The sequence below is a fragment of the Eurytemora carolleeae genome, unplaced genomic scaffold (genome assembly GCF_000591075.1).
Source record: "Eurytemora carolleeae unplaced genomic scaffold, Eaff_2.0 scaffold1, whole genome shotgun sequence".
Classification (NCBI taxonomy): domain Eukaryota; kingdom Metazoa; phylum Arthropoda; class Copepoda; order Calanoida; family Temoridae; genus Eurytemora; species Eurytemora carolleeae.
In genome coordinates, this window is record NW_019396081.1 from 756,015 (window position 1) to 777,222 (window position 21,208).

Below are 21,208 nucleotides of genomic sequence, written 5' to 3' on the forward strand. Positions count from 1 at the left end.
TATAGTCTATAAAGTATAGTGTGTACAAATTAGGTTTGCAAAAATAAACTTTGTGATATTGCATTCACTCAGAACTCTGGATTGAAGGGATGCAGGCGCTAACATTGAAAAAGTTTAATTTCTTTAAGAATACTTTGTTTACTTTTCTTCTTGAAAACAAGGAAACTTTCTAGTATTGTTCATGAATACAGTACAGTAAATGGAAAGATAGATAGATAGAAACATGATAGAAGATATTGATTACAGTATTACAGATCACTACAATAAAGCTAGATGCAATTTATAGAGAGATTATTTTTAATGATGTCGTAATTTCTTCCCATTTTCTTGTGTAATTTTAGTTATACTTTTAGATCAAAGCTAAATCGTTAGTCATTTGCCCTGTTTGTTTGTTTGTTTTGTTGTTTGTTTGTTTTTTTGTTTGCTTGTTTGTTTGTTTGTTTGTACCAATAAACTATTTAACAACTTGAAAAAATGCCGTAGGAATCACCCTGAACTTCCTGTATAAATAAATACATATAACTACAACCTTGAACCTTTTAATATTCCTACTAATTTGCTAAATATTTAAAAGAATTTGGTCTTTGCCACAACCTCTGATTGTTTAATTCCTAAACCTTTACAATTCAATGTCGAAAACCTCAGAGTTTTAAACTATGAATTTTGTTAAATCAAATAATCTAAGTTTGAAATATCAAAGGTTTACACTATCAGCTTGCAAAGATATAGGAAATAGAAAATTTGAGTTGCTGGCGAAGACTGAATTCCTTTAAAGTATTTTAAAATATTCCAGATAAAAGAAAAAGAAAAGGATGAGTTTAAATATTGAATCAGACAGTTTATGGAATACATCTCTCACCCCAAGATTATTCCTTAGTCGGGTAAAATCTTCCTCTTGCATTGAAGGGATACAAAGTGGAGACGTTAACTCATCTTCTAATTCATTCAGCAAATCCATGCAGTCCTAACAAAAATATGTATTAGCTATTTTTCAAACAAATTTTATTTTCTTTATTTATGTATAACAGTTAAAATAAAATATTGAATTTAAAAATCTAAAGGAATTGAGTCTTTGCAACAAATCCCAATTTTCTAATACCTATATATCTACAACCAAATTATGTAAACCTTATATTTTTCAAACTTTAATTATTTGATATAACAGAAGTCAAAGTTTGAAATATCTAAGGTCTACAACATTGGGTTGTTAAGATATAGGGATTTAAAAACCAGAGTTTGTGGCAAAGACTCAATTCCTTTCTATAAATTCTAATAGATCCAACCAGTCGAAGTTTAATTATAAAAGGTTTACACCAATAGCTTCCAAAGATGTATGAATTAAAGTTTGGAATTGGTTGGGTTTTAAGGTTGTTTTAATAATCCCGAATAGTTTATTATTGAACTAATATATTTGATTGAATTTATTGTCCCCGGAACCTAGGAAAGATTACGTCAGCAGAAACCTACTTAGCACGATTCATCTTAACACTTCTTTCCTTTTCACAACTATTGAAAGGTTGAAGAAAATTTATTTTTCTTCAAATAACAGCTAAGTTTTTCTTACTTCAGTTTTAAGATTTCAATTAATTTTTAATCATTAAAAATTTTAGTTTTTATACTTTTAAACTTCTAAATCTATCTGAAAAGGATCAGCAAATTTTAGCTACTGTATAATTTTAATATGTTAGATTAATTGTGCCAAAAGACGACAGCTATTCGTGTATCTGAGATTTTATTTTTTTTTTGTCATGGTTCACTTGTTCATGGGACATATTTTTGTAGTATTTTTGTTATTTTATGGTACACATGACCAGAATATAAAGGAACTTAGTTCTTGTCCCAATCTCTGATTTTCCTATCTCTATATCTTTGCAACCTAATATCGTAACCCTTATATATTTCAAACTAAGAATTGTGTTAAACAGTCTAGGTTTGAAATATCAAAGGTGTACATCAGGTTGCAAAACTATTGGGATTAGAAAATTTTTATTTGGGGTAAAAACTCAGTTTCTTTTGAATAAGTTTGTTATTTCGTGGTTAAGAAAAATATTTTGCCATTTTTTTTAATTTCACAAATTCAGTTACCTGGATCTTCTTCTTCAGAGCATTTTCTTTCTCCTGAGTGTTCTTCAGGGATTCTATGCTGAGAAATAGTTTTTTCGAAACCTTCTCTAAATCATCATCCGCTCCATCCTTCTCAAATAACCGAACCTGAGAGGAAACTGTTTCATCCTTCACGGAGAACGGAACCTGAGAGGGATCTGTCTCCTCCTTGTCTGAGAAACGAGCCTGATCCCTAGAACTGCCAAGGGTTCTCATTTGTTGAGAATGAAGGTAAACAAAAGTTTTGTTTTCTTCTATCTTTGCTTCCAATTCTTCTTTCATATCTGTTTCCAACCTTTAAAAATATTAAATTTTGCAATTCCTAGAACTTCTTCATTTTATTGATATTAAATATTTAGATATTTTTAAAAAATTCGATGAATGTATTTTGTCGCCATTTCTTAAAAGGAAAGAAAATTTAAAAGCATCTAGAAATTTTTGAAGATTAGATTAATTTTCGAATGAATGTTCAATACATAGCCGAGATAGTTCATTTAATATAAATATAGAAGGGAAACATGACTAGGCTGCACAGTTCTTAATGTAAAGCTTAATCCAAATAGAACCAATAGAATCGTATAAACCAACCACATGATCAACCATGAAATGAAATAAACGAAACAGCCAACTTTTGGATAGATGGTTGATATGTATATAACAAGAACTTTAAGCATGCCAAGTATCCAAAAATAGAAAGAATAATGATATATTTTTATATCGTCCGCACAGTGCACACAGCATACAGAAAGCATGCGTGAAAAAGTTTAATTAATGTATGTAATATTTATGCATTAGAGTCAACGATAAAAAACATAAATTGTGATAATGTATCCATTAATATTATATATTTTGATGTATATGAAATATCAAAGTAGAATTGTGATAATGGATCCATTAATATTACATATTTTAATGTATATTACCAAAGTATAATTTTAATAAGTCATTTTTGTGTTTCAAATGCTTAGCAATCTTTAGGATAAAATATTAAGGGTGTGCACAGATTGATATCTATAAGTGTACCTGAGTATAGCTGTATCCAATCCTCCTTGAATATTTTGTATCCTGGATACAAAGTCATGAATCCAATGATCTAGTTGTATCCTCCGCTCTGCCAGAATACTGGATACATTCTCAACCTCGTTGAGCTCAGCAATTCTAGATACACATCATCAATATACAACACTAGCTTGGAAACATATACACATCATCAATATACAACACTAGCTTGGAAACATATACACATCATTAATATACAACACTAGCTTGGAAACATATACAGATCATTAATATACAACACTAGCTTGGAAACATATACACATCATCAATGTAAACACTAGCTTGGAAACATATACACATCATCAATGTAAACACTAGCTTGGAAACATATACAGATCATCAATATACAACACTAGCTTGGAAACATATACACATCATCAATGTAAACACTAGCTTGGAAACATATATACATCATCAATGTAAACACTAGCTTGGAAACCCAGCTCTGACGGGAAAATAAACTTTCTCTATAAATATCAACCCACTTAATTAAGCTAATAACTTCAATCGAGTCCTTAAACTAAAATTTCAAGCAAATCGGTCCAGAGGTTCCTGAATTATGATTGGACACACCCTGAATGTTTCATAGATAGATAGATAGATAGATAGATAGATAGATAAAAATATATTAAGCGATTTCTTGTATTAATGAAAATTTCAACTGTTTGTTTCATTTTTCTGAAAACCCTGTATGTTTCATAGATAGAAAGATAGATATTTCAGCTAACATAATAATAAATACATTTCCTGAAAACCCTGTAGGTTTCATTTAACATTACAGCACGATGATTACTTTATAAAACGTTTAGTATGAAATTCACTATGAAGTGAGTAATAATGTTAAAGTACAATATAATTTCATAAAATAACTTTCCTATATTATTGTTTGTTAATGATCCCTATGCTAAAATACCACACTCTAATTGAGATTTTATTAAACTTTCATTAACTACCTTTATTATGTTTAAAGGGAGAATTTTTTCAACACTTTTCAGACAAAAATTGCAAAGGAATTGAGTTTTTGCAACAAACTTACATTTTCTAACCCTTATATCTTTGCAATCTGATGGTGTAAACCTTTGATATTTCAAACTTAAACTAGTTGATATACCAGAATTAATAGTTTGAAATATCAAAGGTCTAGGAAAACGGGTTGCTAAGTTATAGGAATTAGAAAATCTGAGTTTGTGTCAAAAACTCAATTCCTTTGAAATATTTATCCTTGCAAGTTAAACCTATTCTTTCAATAATTTCATTTCCTATTTTGGTATTACAACCCTGATCATCAAACGGCATGGATTTATTTCTAAATACAAAATATTTGGTTTTTGAAACATTAAGTGTTAACTCATTAGCCTGAAACCAAGAACATGTTTTAGAAAGTTCGTGATTTGCTGTTTGAAAAAGAGTTTCTAAAGTATTTGATGATTTAAAGAATCCAGTATTATCGTCAAATAAAGAAGTAAAAAATGACGTACAATCTTTCTAAAAAATTTACTGTTTCATGTTTCTGAAAATCTTTATTGTTTCATGTTTCTAAAAAATGTACTGTTTCATGTTTCTGAAAACCTTTATTGTTTCATGTTTCTAAAATATTTACTATTTCATGTTTCTGAAAACCTGTATTGTTTCATGTTTCTAAAAAATTACTGTTTCATGTTTCTGAAAACCTTTATTGTTTCATGTTTCTAAAAAATTTACTGTTTCATGTTTCTGAAAACCTTTATTGTTTCATGTTTCTGAAAACCTTTTTTGTTTCATGTTTCTAAAACAATTACTGTTTCATGTTTCTGAAAACCTTTACTGTTTTACGTTTCTAAAAATTTACTGTTTCATGTTTCTGAAAACCTTTAGTGTTTCATGTTTCTAAAAAATTTACTGTTTCATGTTTCTGAAAACCTTAAGTGTTTCATGTTTTTAAAAAATTTACTGTTTCATGTTTCTAAAAACCTTTATTGATTCATGTTTCTAAAAAATTTACTGTTTCATGTTTCTGAAAACCTTTATTGTTTCATGTTTCTGAAAACCATGTCTGTTTCAGTATTTGAACCAGGAGCTGTATAAATACAGTAATCTATCTTACTATATATTGACAAGATAGGGCAGGGTAGGAAGGTAGAAAAGCGTCTTATAAGAGGGGTGGAAGGGGGCAGGAAACAGGTTTATAAGGGGGCAGTATAAAGGAACAAGGGAGAGCAAGAAGGAGGCAGGAGGGAGGGCAGTAAGGATGGCAAGGTATGGAGGGTTGGATTAACGGTAGGAAGAAGGGCAGGCAGGATGACAAGAAAAAAGGAAGGAAGAATGGCAAAAGGAGGATAGGGAAGAGCAGGAAGGAAAACAGAGAAAGTTAGGAAGGAGAACAGAGAAGACCAGGAAAGAGAACAGAGAAGAGCAGGGAAGAGCAGGAAGGAGAACGGGAAGCAAGAGAAGAATGGCAGGGAAGAGCAGGAAAGAGGATAGGAAAGAAGGAAGGAAGATAGAAAAGAACAGGAAGGGAAGAAGGACAGGAAAGTGCAGTAAGGAGGACAGGGAAGTCCAGGAAGGAGGACTGGGAAGAGTAGAAAGGAGGACCGGGAAGAGTAGGAAAGATGGCAGGGAAGAGCAGGAAAGATGGCAGGGAAGAGTAGGAAGTAGGACCGGGAAGAGTAAGAAAGATGACAGGAATAAGTAGTAAGGATTGCAGGGAAGAGTAGGAAGGATGGCAGGGAAGAGTAGGAAGGATGGCAGGGAAGACCAGGAAGGAGGACGGGGAAGAACAGGAAGGAGGACCGCGAAGAGTAGGAAAGAGGACAAGGGAGATAAGGAAGGAGGACAGGGAAGAGTAGTAATGATGGCAGGGAAGAGTTGGAAAGATGGCAGGGAAGAGTAAGAAGGAGGACAGGGAAGAGTAGGAAGGATGGCAGGGTAGAGTAGGAAGGATGGCAGGGTAGAGTAGGAAGGATGGCAGGGTAGAGTAGGAAGGATGGCAGGGAATAGTAGGAAGGATGGCAGGGAAGAGCAGGAGGACTTTTATTTTCTTGGAATTTATGACGGAATACTTTTGACATTCTCCATTAAAGAATTTGTAAGTAATTCTGGTTTGAAGTTAAATTACATGTTTCCACTACATAGCACTAGTATTCAGGATATAAATTAGGTATTTGGGTAAATATAGGAATATATAAGAAGAAGCTGAATACATATTGATTGTGTATCTTCTCGTATGTTTGTACACTCATGTTTCAGACAATGTAAACTTTTTAGGATTCATATAACATTTACACCAAGCTGTTTATAGAAAATGTTCATAAAACATTCTTATAGTGTAAGAGACTGCTTGAAGGAACATTATTGTAATTGAAGGCTTAAGAAGGAATTAGGGCAATTGTATCTGATCAGGGTTATTGGTTAATATTACAGACGCAGAAGAGCAGGGATAAATATATTTCACAAATTCAACGGATCATAATATTTACTGCGGACACTCTATTTTTTACTTTTATTTTTATAACTTGAGAAGGAAATAATATTTTGTAACAAATGTGCTGCGTAAGTGTGTATTCAGGAGATGAAGAGAAAAAATTGGCTTTTTCCTGATATAAATCTTTAGGTTCAGATTAGACATACAAACAAGAACACACACACACACATGGAAGAAACCCAAACACCAATACATATATACACAAATAACGCTATAAAAACAATAAAACTATAAAAAGCTTAGATATATAAAACACAGAAAATATAAAAATATGAAGTATGTCATCAGTTAAAAAAAGTTAGAAGATTTTTTAAATCGAAATTCGGTTAACAATTGAGACTTCTTTATGTTTTCTGTACACTTTACCTTGTACATTGTACATACAATGTGTTTGTGATAAATGTGTAAAAGTTTTGGAGCTGACCATAACATTAACAAACCTGGTTTAACAAACTTTCCTTTCAAGTTGGATATTGAACGACAACAATGTTAAAAATGTTAATTAAAAAGGGAGGATTCACGGATAGAATTCAAGGAGACCCATATTGTACCTGAGTTCAACTCTATGCTGTAGATCTGAGCGCTGTTGGTGCAGCAACCAGACTCTCTGGCTGCTCTGCTTGATGTCAGACGGACTGACCGCTGGATGTAGCTGATCAAGCAGATCTGAAATCTGGTCAAGGGTCTCAGATCCATCCATTAGCTTATCAAGAAGCTCCTAAATTATTGTACTTTTACACAATGCAGGTAAAAACGGGGTCAGTTGTTAAAAATGGAGGAAAAAAAGGGGGGTAAAGTGCCGGGGAAAAATTATATATATTTCTAACCTTGCACATCACTATATCTTCAGCTATTCCCTCCTTGGTCTCTGGTAGATCAGAATCCATGTGATTTCGTGCATTTACAATGATCTTAGTCAGCTGTTCGCATTTAATTCCGTATTCTACCGCTAGGCGTTTGATCCTGTTTAGGTGGTCTAGCCAGGTTTTGAGTCCAGCTTTAAGACTCGAGATGCGCTCCTGGTAGCCATGAAGTTCAAGGCGAGCTGAAAATAGATTTACCAGTGGCCGAATTTAAAGAATTTGAGCGACGGTTTAAATTTAAGCCGCGGTTTAATTATGGTTGGCTCCACTTAAAATTGTATCAAATGTTTCAAGATTTAAGCCGGCGCTTAATTTAAACCGGGTTTTGGCGGATTTAAACCGCGGCTCAAATTCTTTAAATTCGGCCTCATATTGCTTAATTGTAATTGAAAAAATTTTCAAATAAAATCGTGCATTTTTAAACAACTTAAATATTGAGGTTCATGTTCAGTGATCAATTTGTTAATGTACAGTAGCTTGTTACACTATTAACCTGACGAATCGGTCAGATGGTTCCTGAGTTTTGATAAAACTAACAGTTATTATACTTTATAATATATAAATGAATCGGATAAATCCTAAAAAATCCTAACCTGCTGATATTGAGCTTGAATCAAAGTTTGGCTGGATCTCTAGTTGCTGTTTAACCAAACTTCTAGAAAACAAATAAAATATTCAAATTTGCATTTCTCTGTTCTCTTCTCTCTGATGGATATCTCCTGGATTTTATTTCATCCAAAAAAGAATATCAAAAGTAATATGTAAAATGACTTAATTAAAAGTTTAATGGGCAATTAAGTTTTATTCTAGGAGAAAATTAGATTGTTTCTAGTAATCTAATAATAAAACAAACACCCTCTCACTGTAATTTTCCCTTAGAGGTTAGATAGAGATGTTCTAATACTGTACTTTAAATTTTTAATCACTATTATTTATTACAAATCTTACTTTAATTTGACATGCAATTTATTTTAATTTCAAATTTTTATTTAAATGAACATTTTTTTTATAAAAGTGATTACAAAGAAAAGTTAAAAAAATATGTTTTCCAAAAATAAGCCAAAAGTTTGCACTATACGCATTTTTTATAACGAACTAGCGTTTTTACAATATGATACTAGTTAAGGTACCTATGGAGCATCTCCCCGTGAGGAACTCTATCCAGGAGTTCTACGAGCTGCAGGGTCAACCTGTCCAGTCGTCGGACAGGTAGATGCTTTAAGCTTAGTTGTAACTTCTCCTTTTCCATCTCCCTGAATCAAGAATGAACTATACATTCATAATTTTTCCTTTGAAAGTTAATTCTTTTCAATTGTGGTTTCTCTGTAACAGTGACTTGCTAATTTATGTTGCAGAAACAATAAAAGATATCTTTCTTTCATATTTAACAGAGAAAAAAATTGCTACGTTGTGAATTTATATTCAATGCACCGCAACATTTACATTCAATGAATTGCATAATATATAGGAAAAAGGTTCTACAATTTTTATTATAATAAAATAGTTTCCTTGTTTGAAAACACGCTTTTAATGGGATTGGAATCGTAATTTACGTGATTCTCGATTCACAACGGAGCAATTTTTTCTTCTGTTAAATATGAAAGTAAGATATATTCCATTGTTTCTGCAAGTCACTGTTACAGATAAACCACAGTTGAAAAGGATTAATTTTTAAAAAGAAACACCAGATATACTAGTATTATAGAATTTTGAAAGAAGAGATGGAAAATATATTTATTCAACTCAATATTTACCACTGAAAATCTGCCAATTAAAAAAATCTAACAGAATTAAAAACAATGCTAAATGTGAATACATGAATATGTTGATTAATGAATGTTAACCTGATCCAAGCTATGAGTTTATCTGCATTTAGACAATATTCATTCCAGATAGATTTCCTGGTGACAAGAACAGTGCTTCTCTCACACAACTTATCTAGATACAAACATATATAATATATATATAAATATATATATATATACCAACGACAAATATATATATAAGTATATATTGAATGTATTTATTGTATTTATATATAGTCAATTTATTATTCAATCAAAAAACTAAATTTCGAAAATTTATATCCCAATATATATTAGGCTTTAAGCGATGGCACAATAATATATAAATGTACATAAATATAAAATATGCATATATTTGCTTCCCAAAAAAATGGTTTAGGAGTTCAGATATTTGTTTAGTACACATATATATTTTTTGTCTTTTCACGCGATTTTTCGTTTGTTATATAAATATATATAATATATAGTTAGTATACTGGCCGTCTAAGTTCGTACTACATAGTTAGTACACTGGCCGAAAATATAGTTATGTTGTTACAGCTGAATATATTTGAAGTACAGGGAGAAAGTATAGTTAATATCGGTCGAATATATTTCAGATTTTATGAACATTTCGAATAAATTTATAAACATCTTTGTAATAGAATCAAATTTTGAAAAAAATTGGTTTAAAGTTGGATTTTAAATTTTTTTATTTACATAAATATTGCATCTTTGAAGCTAAATCGAACATTCAAGAACATGAAAAGAAAATTTATGGAAGGTTCAGAGGTTGAGATTACACAGTACTATTTTCAAGACCACACAAATTTTAATAAATACATCTTAAATGTATTGACACATTTTTGTCAACTTTTAAAATGGAAAATAATATCCAAGTTGTAAACTAAATGATGAAAAGCAATATTTACTAATTCAAGTATTTAATCAAAGGAGTCGAAAACGACATTGAACTATACAGAAGGAGTCAACTCGAATGCGAAACTAGTGGCAAGAACTTGTAACCTCGTAGCTTCTATACTTTAAATTTTACGCAAAAAAAAAAATAAAAATAAAAACATTTTGTTGTTCTCAATAGCTTTTTAATAAGAGGTGTTATGGTTGAAAACATATAAGATTTTCTTGCGTTTAGTTTACTTTAGTTTAAAATGACTACCAATACAAACTGTAATATTCAATCTTACGTGAAGTTTACTTTAGTTTGAAGTGACTACCAATACAAATTTTAATATTCAATCTTGCGTTTAGTTTACTTTAGTTTGAAGTGACTACCAATACAAATTGTAATTTTCAATCTTGCGTTTAGTTTACTTTAGTTTAAAGTGACTACCTATACAAATTGTAATTTTCAATCCTACGTAAAGTTTACTTTAGATTGAAGTGAATACCAATGCAAACTGTAATTTTCAATCTTACGTGAAGTTTACTTTAGTTTAAAATGACTACCAATACAAACTGTAATTTTCAATCTTACGTGAAGTTTACTTTAGTTTAAAGTGACTACCAATACAAACTGTAATTTTCAATCTTACGTGAAGTTTACTTTAGTTTGAATTGACTACCAATACAAACTGTAATTTTCAATCCTACGTGAAGTTTACTTTAGTTTAAAGTTACTACCAATGCAAACTGTAATTTTTAAATTATTTAATATTGCATCCAGATGTCAAAGACCTTTAATATTTCAAACTATAAACTCTGAAAGAACAAATATAGTCAAAGTTTTAAATAACTAAAGTTTACACCATTAGGTTGTAAAGATATAGTGAAAAAAAATTAGCGTTGGTACTTGGTAGCGAGTGTTCATTTCCTTTGGGTTTAAAACTTTTAATTAAAAAAAGTACCAAGGACTGCATGATGTTTTTCTGCAACCTGCTGAACAGCATCTGGAGCAAGCCCGGTACATCGAAGAACTAGTTCCTATAAAAGAGAAAAAAGTTTAAAGATTAAAACTTTTAAAAGTTATTTTTAGGCTTTTCAAATGTAAGAGAAGAAAAATTGAATTTTAAATAATGTTTTTTCAAATTTTTACTACACCAAACTGTATTGCATAAAACACTTTTGCACTGAGAGGAATAAATGCCCATTGTAGTGTTAAGAAATACTAAATTGTATGATTTGAAATAAGTTTTACATTTTAAATTTCAGTCTTATCATTATGGTTTTTGGGTTTCTTGATACTTTTTTAAAAAGTCAGACATGGTCCTTAGTGGGAAGGAATTAATATTGTTACGAACCTGATGCTGGATTAGGAGAACTCGATGTAGAGAACCAAGACGGAGTTGTTCTCCTATGCTCTGATAGCTTGTAGAAACTGGTTCTTCTAGGTTACTCAATACCTTAAATAAAAATATTTTTTAAACACATTTACTAGAAAAGACTACAAGTACAAACATTAGAATATGTAAAATAATAACACTAGTATAGAACTCTACTGTCTTATATGTACACAAACCACAGGGTGACCCAAAAACAGGGATTATGATTTTTTACCCCTTTACAACGTTCAAGAAGACATGAAAATAAACTCCAATAATAAACTTCTCTGTTAACTTGGGACAATTAATAATTCTTAATATATTAATCATTTTGCAGAGAAAAAAAAAACTAAAAAATTATCATAAATGAATGATTTGATTTGATTTGTAAATAAAAAAAATATAATATTTATATATTTATATTTAGAAAATATAAAATGGAGTGTGAATGGATTAAAATGAGGAAGAAGGATTGAGTGGAATGGGAGAAAGAAATTAAATTAGAAGAATTATCCAAACCTTTTGGAAAATTTGGCAAAGTTTCCTAGCATACTGAACTCTCAATCCTTAACTGCAGAAATGTACTTTGATATAGAAATTGTCTCTATTTTTGTTTGATTTGAGTGTAGTAAATTTTACTATTTTTTCTGATGCATTTTTCTATAGAAAAAAAGGATAAACTTTTAGCTTTTCAAATAATCTTTTGTAGCTGAATGCACTCAGTGTATTAAAGTTCATACTAAAAATAAATTATTTAGTTTCATTTTCTATTCTTTTCTTTCTATCCCTTAAAAATGAAAACACAAAAATCTTAACGTTTACTTAAAAACTTCTTTTCCAACTTTTAAGGTTGTTTTTATATTTTTTCGACGTTATTTTTATACAAATAAAAAACAAAAATAGTAAAATATGATCGTTAAAATTTCTGATTTGTAATCCTCTTGAAAATTGATGTCGTAGACCTTTGAAAATTCTTACAAATAAATCAAATATTTGAAATATCAAAGGTTTTTAAAGTCATGGGTTGCAAAGATCCAGGGATATAAAACTACAGATTTTTTTTGCTAGTAATCAGTGTCTTTGGGAAACCCTGTAGCTTTAGTATTCCAACTAGCACATAAATAGTAAAAAGATACATACAAGATAAATACATATATGTAATGTATGTGTAATGGATGCACTGTGTGATATATATAAATATTAATATTGAGTTGAGTTGTTGCCAACTAAAGAAGATGTATTTACTTCATCACAACGTTATACATTTAATACTAAATATACTTTCTTCTTTAAAATATAGATAATTCAACATTTAATACGATATCTGTTCGTTTATTTTTGGATATATATCCGATATAACATGCATTAATATATTTGATACCAAATACATTTACTCATTTGCTATTTTATGTCATATACATACTTAATAAAGGCTCATTTACATTTGCTATAATACTTTTGCCATAAATACATTTGTCATAATTTCACTTGCCATAAATAATTTTACCATAAGTAACACTTAATGGTTACATTTGCCAAAGATATAAATCTAACCATTTTTTTAATAATTGAGCCATCTTTTAATTATGAAAATTCCCAACTTTAGTTACTAACAATGCTGCCGGGAGAGCTAGACATGGACACTAATGACCAAACAATATTTTTCCAATAGAGCAATATCTTAACATTATTGCTCATGAGCTGTCCCATAATTAGATATTTTAATTGTACTTCCATGTACTTATGGTATGTAAATTGTAACTATAATTATTGTAATTAAGTGTAACCATTTAGGCAAATTTAACTTATGACAAGTGTAATTTAAAGCAAGTGTTACTTATGGAAAACGTATTATGGCAAGTGTAATTATGGCAAATGTATTTATGGCATAAGTATTATGACAAATGTAACTGAGCCTATCTAAATATTTGAAAGTTATGATAATTTTAAGTTCCTGAGTTGCAATTTTTAACCAGTTTAATAATAAACCCATGGTTTAGTAAATTAATATCTCGGTTAATACGTTATTTAAAAAATTACAAATAAATTGTTAAATTTTTGAACTTTACCTGATCAACATGGTTTTCCCAAACCTTGAGTAAAGTACCAGCCCCAGCTTGGTTGGCTAGACTAGCAGACACCCTGAAAATATTTTTTATTAAGACTTTTAATTTATAATTAACAATAAGTTGATAATTACCTATTATATTTTTCCAGCGTATCTTCAAAAACCCGCTGCCAAAGTTGCATTACTGATGCCGTTGGATCACTGCAATATCAAGATGTTAAGATAAAAAATAGAAAAATATTGAAAACAACTGATTATCTACTTGCATCCAACATTAATCTATTAATTCCTTTATATTTTTAACCTTATGGTTTAAACCTATTAAGCTTTAACTATTTGATATTGCAGAAATTATATTTTAAAATAACAAATGTATTACCCAGTATATGGAACTAGTTGAGTAGATGGAACACCATTGTTTCGTACACCAGCAAGCCGAGCCTCAGTTCCACAAATTCTCATCAACTGATTCCTTGTTCCAATCAGCTGATCAGCCAGTTCTAGTTCAGTGATATCTAACCCAGGCTCTGGAACTGCCAGTGCGCTGGTCATATTGCAAAGTTCTGATCTGGATTCATCAACGATCGTTTGCGAGGATTTCTGTTCCGTTTTATGTCGTTTAAGGGTGTCAAATAGATTTGTGATGGTGTCGCGTAGTGTAACTATTCTATGAGTTAGATCGTCCACCTCGACTATGAATGCAGATCGTCCCCCCTCGTCCATGTTAAGCTAAAATAAAAATAATTATAATTGTTCACATTCATTCTAATTTTTAATTTATGATAATTAACCGTTCTTTATATTTTAAGTTAATATTGTTTAGAAACATTAGAACCTAATTATACAGTTAGGAAAATTAAAGGAATATTATGCAGAATATGCTGCCCAAACAAACAAACGAATACCAAAACACAAACGCATTAGCAAACACAACAACAAACTCTAACACAAACAAAGACTGGCATAAAAACAAAAACTCTCCAAAAATAAAATATGGACTAAAACACTATCACACACAAAATCCCGCAAATCAAAATACAATAATACAAAGAAAAACACAAACACAAAAATAAAATTAAACATAATCAGAAACACAAACTCAGACAAACACAAGCTCACAAAATAACACACCCCGACGCACAAACACAAACTCACACACAAACACAAACTCGCCCACAAATATAACTCACACACAAACACACAACAAAATTACGCAGACCAAATGTGGAGGACTGACAGAAACATAAAAGACGCGTTTACAAACTATAAAACCAAGAAACCCCTCAAAAATCTAAAATAAAAATGTTGGTTGGAGACAAAAGTAAATAGTATTTCCACTATTTACCTGAACACATATATCTGTTGTTATCTCCTTGAGTTCTTTTATTGCCTCTTCCTTCTTCTTCTCATCTTCAAGTACAGTCTAAACATATAATAGATTAAACACTTCTCAAGATATATATATATACATATATATATATATATACAAGGTAAAATTAATATAATCTCAGGCTTGGTTCATCCATAACAATTTGAATATTATTCGTCAACTAATGAGACCTAGTCTGGAAAAGGCCATTGGTCTGATCTTTCCGACCCTTGCTAACTTTTGTAGCTCTTGTAAATGAGATTTCAAAGCTGCAAAGCGCTTGTTTCTATCTTTAATTTTAAAAAGTTGTTGGCAAAATTCTGATCATTATAATAATTTAGTTCATAATTACACTTATATTTCTTCAAAATTCTTCTGAATGGAACTCTGACCTTCCACTATACGAACAAAAGATATGCAAACTGCAGTTATTTTAGTAATGAAAAATTAATATCGTTAATATCGATTCACAGGGAAATGTATAAATATTTGTACAGTTTTTATACAATCTAAACTTACATAAGAAGATTTTAAAATTAAAAAATCTGTACATTTCAAAACTTCAGAATTATAATAACCGGAAAGCTTTAGATTCTCTGATCTTCTCCTTGTTCTAGATCTTTAAAAACTGACATTTCTTTGACCCGTTTCATCATAGGGGTGTTTAATAGCTACTTAGTTTAACATTTTTTATTTGCTTTAACTATTTTTGGAAATTTTGCATTCTTAAGATCATGAAAGAAATATAAAACAACTAAAATTTTACTAAGAGAATTTAATCCCCTCAAACCCTTCCCCTTTAGCTCAACAACATATGCACATTTATAAACATTATTACTGAAATATTTTCCTCAAAATCAGGTTTTAAACTATCTTATAAATATTATCCTTATGCAGCAATACAATTGTAATTTTTCAGTTACATATGCAGGAACCAGATTTAATGAAGCAATTCATTTTAATGTTCATTAATGTTCATATATGTTCATTAATGTTCATTAATGTTCATTAATGTTCATTAATGTTCATTAATGTTCATTAATGTTCATAAATGGTCATTAATGTTCATTAATGTTCATTAATGTTCATTAATGTTAAGCATTGATTTTAAATAACGTGAAGTTTTAAATCTTTCAATAATCCGACATTTTATAAATGGAATTTCAAGTGACCCTCCTTATCCGATTCACAACGGTGTTCTTTAAACCTAGAATTACGTAGATATTCTTATTTTCAGTTAAAAAAATAAAGATATCTGCGTCATCCTTTAAGGGGAAGCGCTGTGAATCGAAGGAGTATATCATTAAATTATATTAAGACTCATTCTACTTCTTTCATTCTCTCTCGTCACACAAAAACTATTCAATGTTAATGGAGCCATATCTGACGACATAAAAGTGTTTATATTAAGACCTATTTCAGTTTGCATTGTAAAAAAACTATGAATAAGAAGAAGTTCTTACCCCTTCGCTTTGCATCAAAGCATTACTGTAGAAATGTGTTTTTTTTTAGGAGAGATTACATTATTGAACTTTTCTGTTGAAAATAAAAACAAGTTCATGTTCAAATTATAAGTAGTTCTATTTATAGATTTTCTGATTTGTAGTTTTGTTTCTAATAGTTCTCTTTCCCGTAGCTCTGTTACCAGTAGTTCTGTTTCCAGTAGTTCTGTTTCAAGTATTTATGTTTCTCTTGGTTCTGTTTCTAGTTGTCCTGCTTCTAGCTCTGTTTCCATTAGTTCTGTTTCAAGTATTTATGTTTCTCTTAGTTCTGTTTTTAGTCGTCTTGTTTCGAGTATTTCTTTTTCTTGTAGTTCTGTTTCTGGCGATTATGAAACAAATGTATTGTATTTCTATTTAACATGTATATTTTAAGAAGTGCTTTTGTTACAAATTCAAGTTTTATCAAGTTACTAAAACTCGTTTTGTTTTTGAAGTTTTTTAGTTGAAAGAAGTTTTAAATGATAAAGTTATCTTACAGTATTCATCTTATACTTTCGTATTCATACTGTAATCTGTCAACTTTACACTTTACACTTTACACTGTACAGAGCTTTATGAGAAATATGTATGTATGTATGTAAGTGTGTGTGTACACTGTACAGAAGCAAGATGAGACAAGGCTGTTAAAAGTTTCACTATTTCTCAGAGTAAAGGATTAACAAGCAATCTTCTACTCAAAACTTTACTCAACCTTTCTCTCGGCTTTAGAATATATGGAGTCTAAAGGGAATATATGGAGTCTAAAGGGAACGTGTTTAACAGAAATTTCACTTTTCAGAAACATCGAATAGGAATAAGAATGGTACCAAACGAAAGGAACTTTGATTTGAATTCATCCTAAACACTTTCATTTTACGAGCACTTCGTTATAGACAACATCTCGAGATATATCAATATAATATATATATAAGAGTATATTTTGTCTCTATTTTTATATTGAAGCCTGAAACATGTTTCAGGCTTAGTACACTGTTACAACTATACGAATATTACTTATTTATTGAACAGCTGGTAAAACAGGGTTTAATATTCACTCCAACGTAATAACATTTTTCCTTCAAAAACAAATAAATTTAAAAAACCTTGAAATGTGTTTTTCATCTGTACTAGAATTTGTAATCTTTTTTTGCTTGTCTGTTTGTCTATACGGCTGAGACAAACAAAAAACAGGCTCTGATTACTGTTTTTTTTTTTCCTATGGTTTCCTATATTACACGAGATTACTGATTTGTCTAGAAAATATCACCGCATAATGATGGAAGTTTCGATAATGGGTTGGATACCTAGAATAATTAGGATTATTGGAAACTCTACAAATAACAATAAATAAGAGAAGAATATCGAAATTTACCAAAAGAAAAAGAAAACTCGAAAACCTTCTTTTAAAAGTAACATTTTTGAAAATTTATAACGCCCTCTCCTCCCCCCCCCCATAATCCAGAGTGTGAATGCTAACACGCAAAAAGCTGACAGCACATTGCCAATTACTCCTTCTAAACTAAAGCTAAAAAATGGTGTTATAGTTCTAAACTGTAAATGTCTAGGAATGCAAAAAAGTTCAAGTGAGTCCATAATATAAATCCAAGAACCAAGGGGTAGCGACACTTCAAACACAATTCGATTAGGATAATTGATGGATAATAATAGCTGTCTGTCTGTCTGTCTGTATTCCCTTCATATTTCTCCAGTTTGGTCTCTGTAAAAGAAATTGAAAGTAACACTTAATGCTTAGGGTGGCATGTCCGATTCACGGTACCCTTTAAATCTTTGTTTGATCAAGGATGAATAAGATGTCCTTATCTTAAAAGCTAACAATTCATTGTGGTTCCTCTATAAAGACGATGACGATAATATCAAAATTCAAGACTTTTTAAAGGGAGTGTTCGCAAAAATTTAAAGGGGGTATGAGTCTATTGCGAAAAATAATCGCTTTTGATCACTACTAATCGTACTTCTATCTGTTGCGTCTATAAGGAGAACATTGTAAAAAACGACTTATACTGAAGAACGTAGCGTTTATACAAATTCAGAAAGTTTTAATATACGACTCGGATCGTAAAAAATGAATTTAATTTCAAACAGATCATTCAGAGATTACAGCCTATAGTCATCGTTTATTTTTCGACGCATTCGTGTAGAGTTAATATTTAATATTAGTTTTGTACACAATGCACTTAAAACGCCGAAATAGTTGGCCGCCAGATGTCTCTGCTCTCGACATACTTTGAATGATTACACGTCACTGAGACACCGAGCGAAAAAAAGTCGTTTTAAGTGCACTGTATATAAAACAAATAAATGTTATGAAATATTAACTATATACCAATGCGTCGAAAAATAATCGATGACTATTGTGTGTAATATCTGAATGATTTGTTTGAAATTAAATTAATTATTTTATGATACGAGTCATATTGCAACTTTTAAATTTCTATGGGCGCTACGTTCTTCAGTATAAGTTGTTTTTAACAATTTTCTCCTTATAGACACAACAGTTAAAAGTAAGATTAGTAGCGATCAAAAGCGCTCAATTTTCGCCGGAAACCTATACCCCCATTCATTTTTCGCGAACACTCTCTTTAAAGAAGAAAAACGACAATTGTTTCCCCTATTTTATCTTTGTAAGTCAAATATGCTACTCTTAAAAAGGAATCTTTTTTAAAATTACGTCTCCAGTTTCTATTCAAAAAGGTTGAAAACCTAGACGGTTTACGACTGATTTAGATCCAATTCTGTGTAAGGATATATGAGAGAATAAACATCCCTGTTCCTATACTCGTCTCTATCAAAATCTTTTGTCACGCAATTCAAGCAGTTTTGGCCTTTACATCCTCCTCCTAGCTCTCTTGGCTTTAGATGCCTGGGAACAGGAGGGACAAAAACAACTAAACCAAAGTCATTATTTCAAAAATAAGAAATGAATACTTCAGGTACAAGTTGAGGCATTTTAAATAAATTTTTTTTAACTTTTAAAAACTTCAAATTTAGATTTTAAGATCCTCTTTCAATCTGTGATGAACCAATCATCTCAGCCAAAGGTAAAATATTCATAAATTTTTAATTTTTTTTAACTCCAATTTTTTCTTGATTTACTAGGAATCAGAGATGCAGAGGATTGAGATGATGTACACAAATATATCACTCATGATAAAAAATATCTCTAAATCTAATAAGGTGAAAGAAGTTATGCAATTTCTAACTTGAAATTCAAGAATAAAAACATTCGGTAGCTTGGAAGTTTTCTCTGACAGTTTATTTCATTAGTCCCAAAAGTTGTAAGACAAAGATAAACAAAGTTTAAAGAAATATAAAGAAAATAGAAAAAACTAAACTTAATTAAAATGCTGTCTGTATCCCCGCCATGTTCTTTACACAATTATATTTCCTTCTATTTTCAATTAATGAAACAAGTTCTAAGTAATACAATTTTCATTTTTCCACTTCCACCGTAACACTTAAAGGGACTGTAAGTTTAATTTTAATTGACCCTCCATTAAACTTTGACGGATCATCTTAAGCAGTAAACTCCGTGTGTTTAATTCTAAAATTGTGTTCGAATTGCCATAAAAACTGGAGTTACGCCAATGCAGCGCGCAGTGTTAACTCAAAAGAGCTAACGTTACAATTAAAATATTCCACAAAAATCGCGAATATTCTACTTCCAAATATTTACTTTCTGCGACTATTATAAATTAAATATTAATAAATCTTTAATATAAAACCGCTTGCAATCTGTCCGTCACCAGTCAACGGTTTCTATAGATTATTAGGTCAGGATCTGTCAAAGGTTTAAGGGGTTATAATAATATTGCACGTTGACACTTGAAATAAGGCCTACAGTACCTTTAAAAAAGGAGGTCGTTTAAAAATACTTGGGGCAACGCCGAGTATTTTAGTTAGTTTCAAATTGAATATTAAAGAGTTGCAAGATATTAACTTCTTAATGCCTGTCATATGCCATAAACATACACTAACATAAACTTGAATTAATCTTGTTTACATCTAACTATTGTTAAGGATATAAAGCAGCAGAATATATATTATGATGATAGTGAGAATGCATACAAATATATAATTTTTGTTCTCTTCATCTACGCTACGAGCTTTGTTGGACTCATGTGCAATTTCTTCAGGAAGTGAGAAATTTTCTTAACCATTTTAATCAATTTGAAAAAGATGAATTATATTTTTTATCATTATCATCCTCTTCTTGCCTGCAAGAACATCTTTTGGCGGAGATAGGCATAGCTGTGTTTTAACATAAAAAAGTTGGGTATTCATAGCATGTCTATTTTCAAAAAGCTGAAAAATCCCCTTTAGCACAAACTCAGAAGTCCTTATGGCATATCTAAGTCTCTTCATAATCCATACTTTTAGGGGTAGAACCAGCAGAACACTCGAAACAGTTTATAAAGATTTTGTCGAACGGTCAGATTTTCCTGTAAAGGTATGTATCAAAGTTGAGTAGGATGAGTAAGGATGTATCTTGGTTGAGTATGATGAGTAAGGATGTATCAAGGTTGAGTAAGATGAGTAAGGATGTATCTAGGTTGAGAAGGATGAGTAAGGATGTATTTAGGTTGAGTAGTATGAGTAAGGATGTATCTAGGTTGAGTAGGATGAGTAAGGATGTATCTAGATTGAGAAGGATGAGTAAGGATGTATCAAGGTTGAGTAGGAGGAGTAAGGATGAGTAAGGATGTATCTAGGTTAAGAAGGAT

General features: G+C 30.6%; 1 protein-coding gene across 3 annotated transcripts in view; it reads right to left on the minus strand.

The window, feature by feature from the left end:
• The window catches only part of LOC111717154 (uncharacterized), a 74,997-nt gene that overhangs the window by 20,519 nt on the left and 33,270 nt on the right, over positions 1-21,208 (minus strand). For all 3 annotated transcript variants that reach the window (XM_023492674.1, XM_023492681.1, XM_023492667.1), the window contains 14 exons: positions 14,962-15,039; positions 13,996-14,345; positions 13,749-13,817; positions 13,618-13,690; positions 11,528-11,629; positions 11,135-11,210; positions 9,330-9,423; positions 8,616-8,738; positions 8,079-8,140; positions 7,450-7,667; positions 7,174-7,340; positions 3,127-3,261; positions 2,086-2,398; positions 860-964 (listed from right to left, as the gene is read on the minus strand). In XM_023492674.1, coding sequence (XP_023348442.1) covers positions 860-964; positions 2,086-2,398; positions 3,127-3,261; positions 7,174-7,340; positions 7,450-7,667; positions 8,079-8,140; positions 8,616-8,738; positions 9,330-9,423; positions 11,135-11,210; positions 11,528-11,629; positions 13,618-13,690; positions 13,749-13,817; positions 13,996-14,345; positions 14,962-15,039 — 1,965 coding nt within the window. The remainder of the gene's footprint in view (positions 1-859; positions 965-2,085; positions 2,399-3,126; positions 3,262-7,173; positions 7,341-7,449; positions 7,668-8,078; positions 8,141-8,615; positions 8,739-9,329; positions 9,424-11,134; positions 11,211-11,527; positions 11,630-13,617; positions 13,691-13,748; positions 13,818-13,995; positions 14,346-14,961; positions 15,040-21,208) is intronic.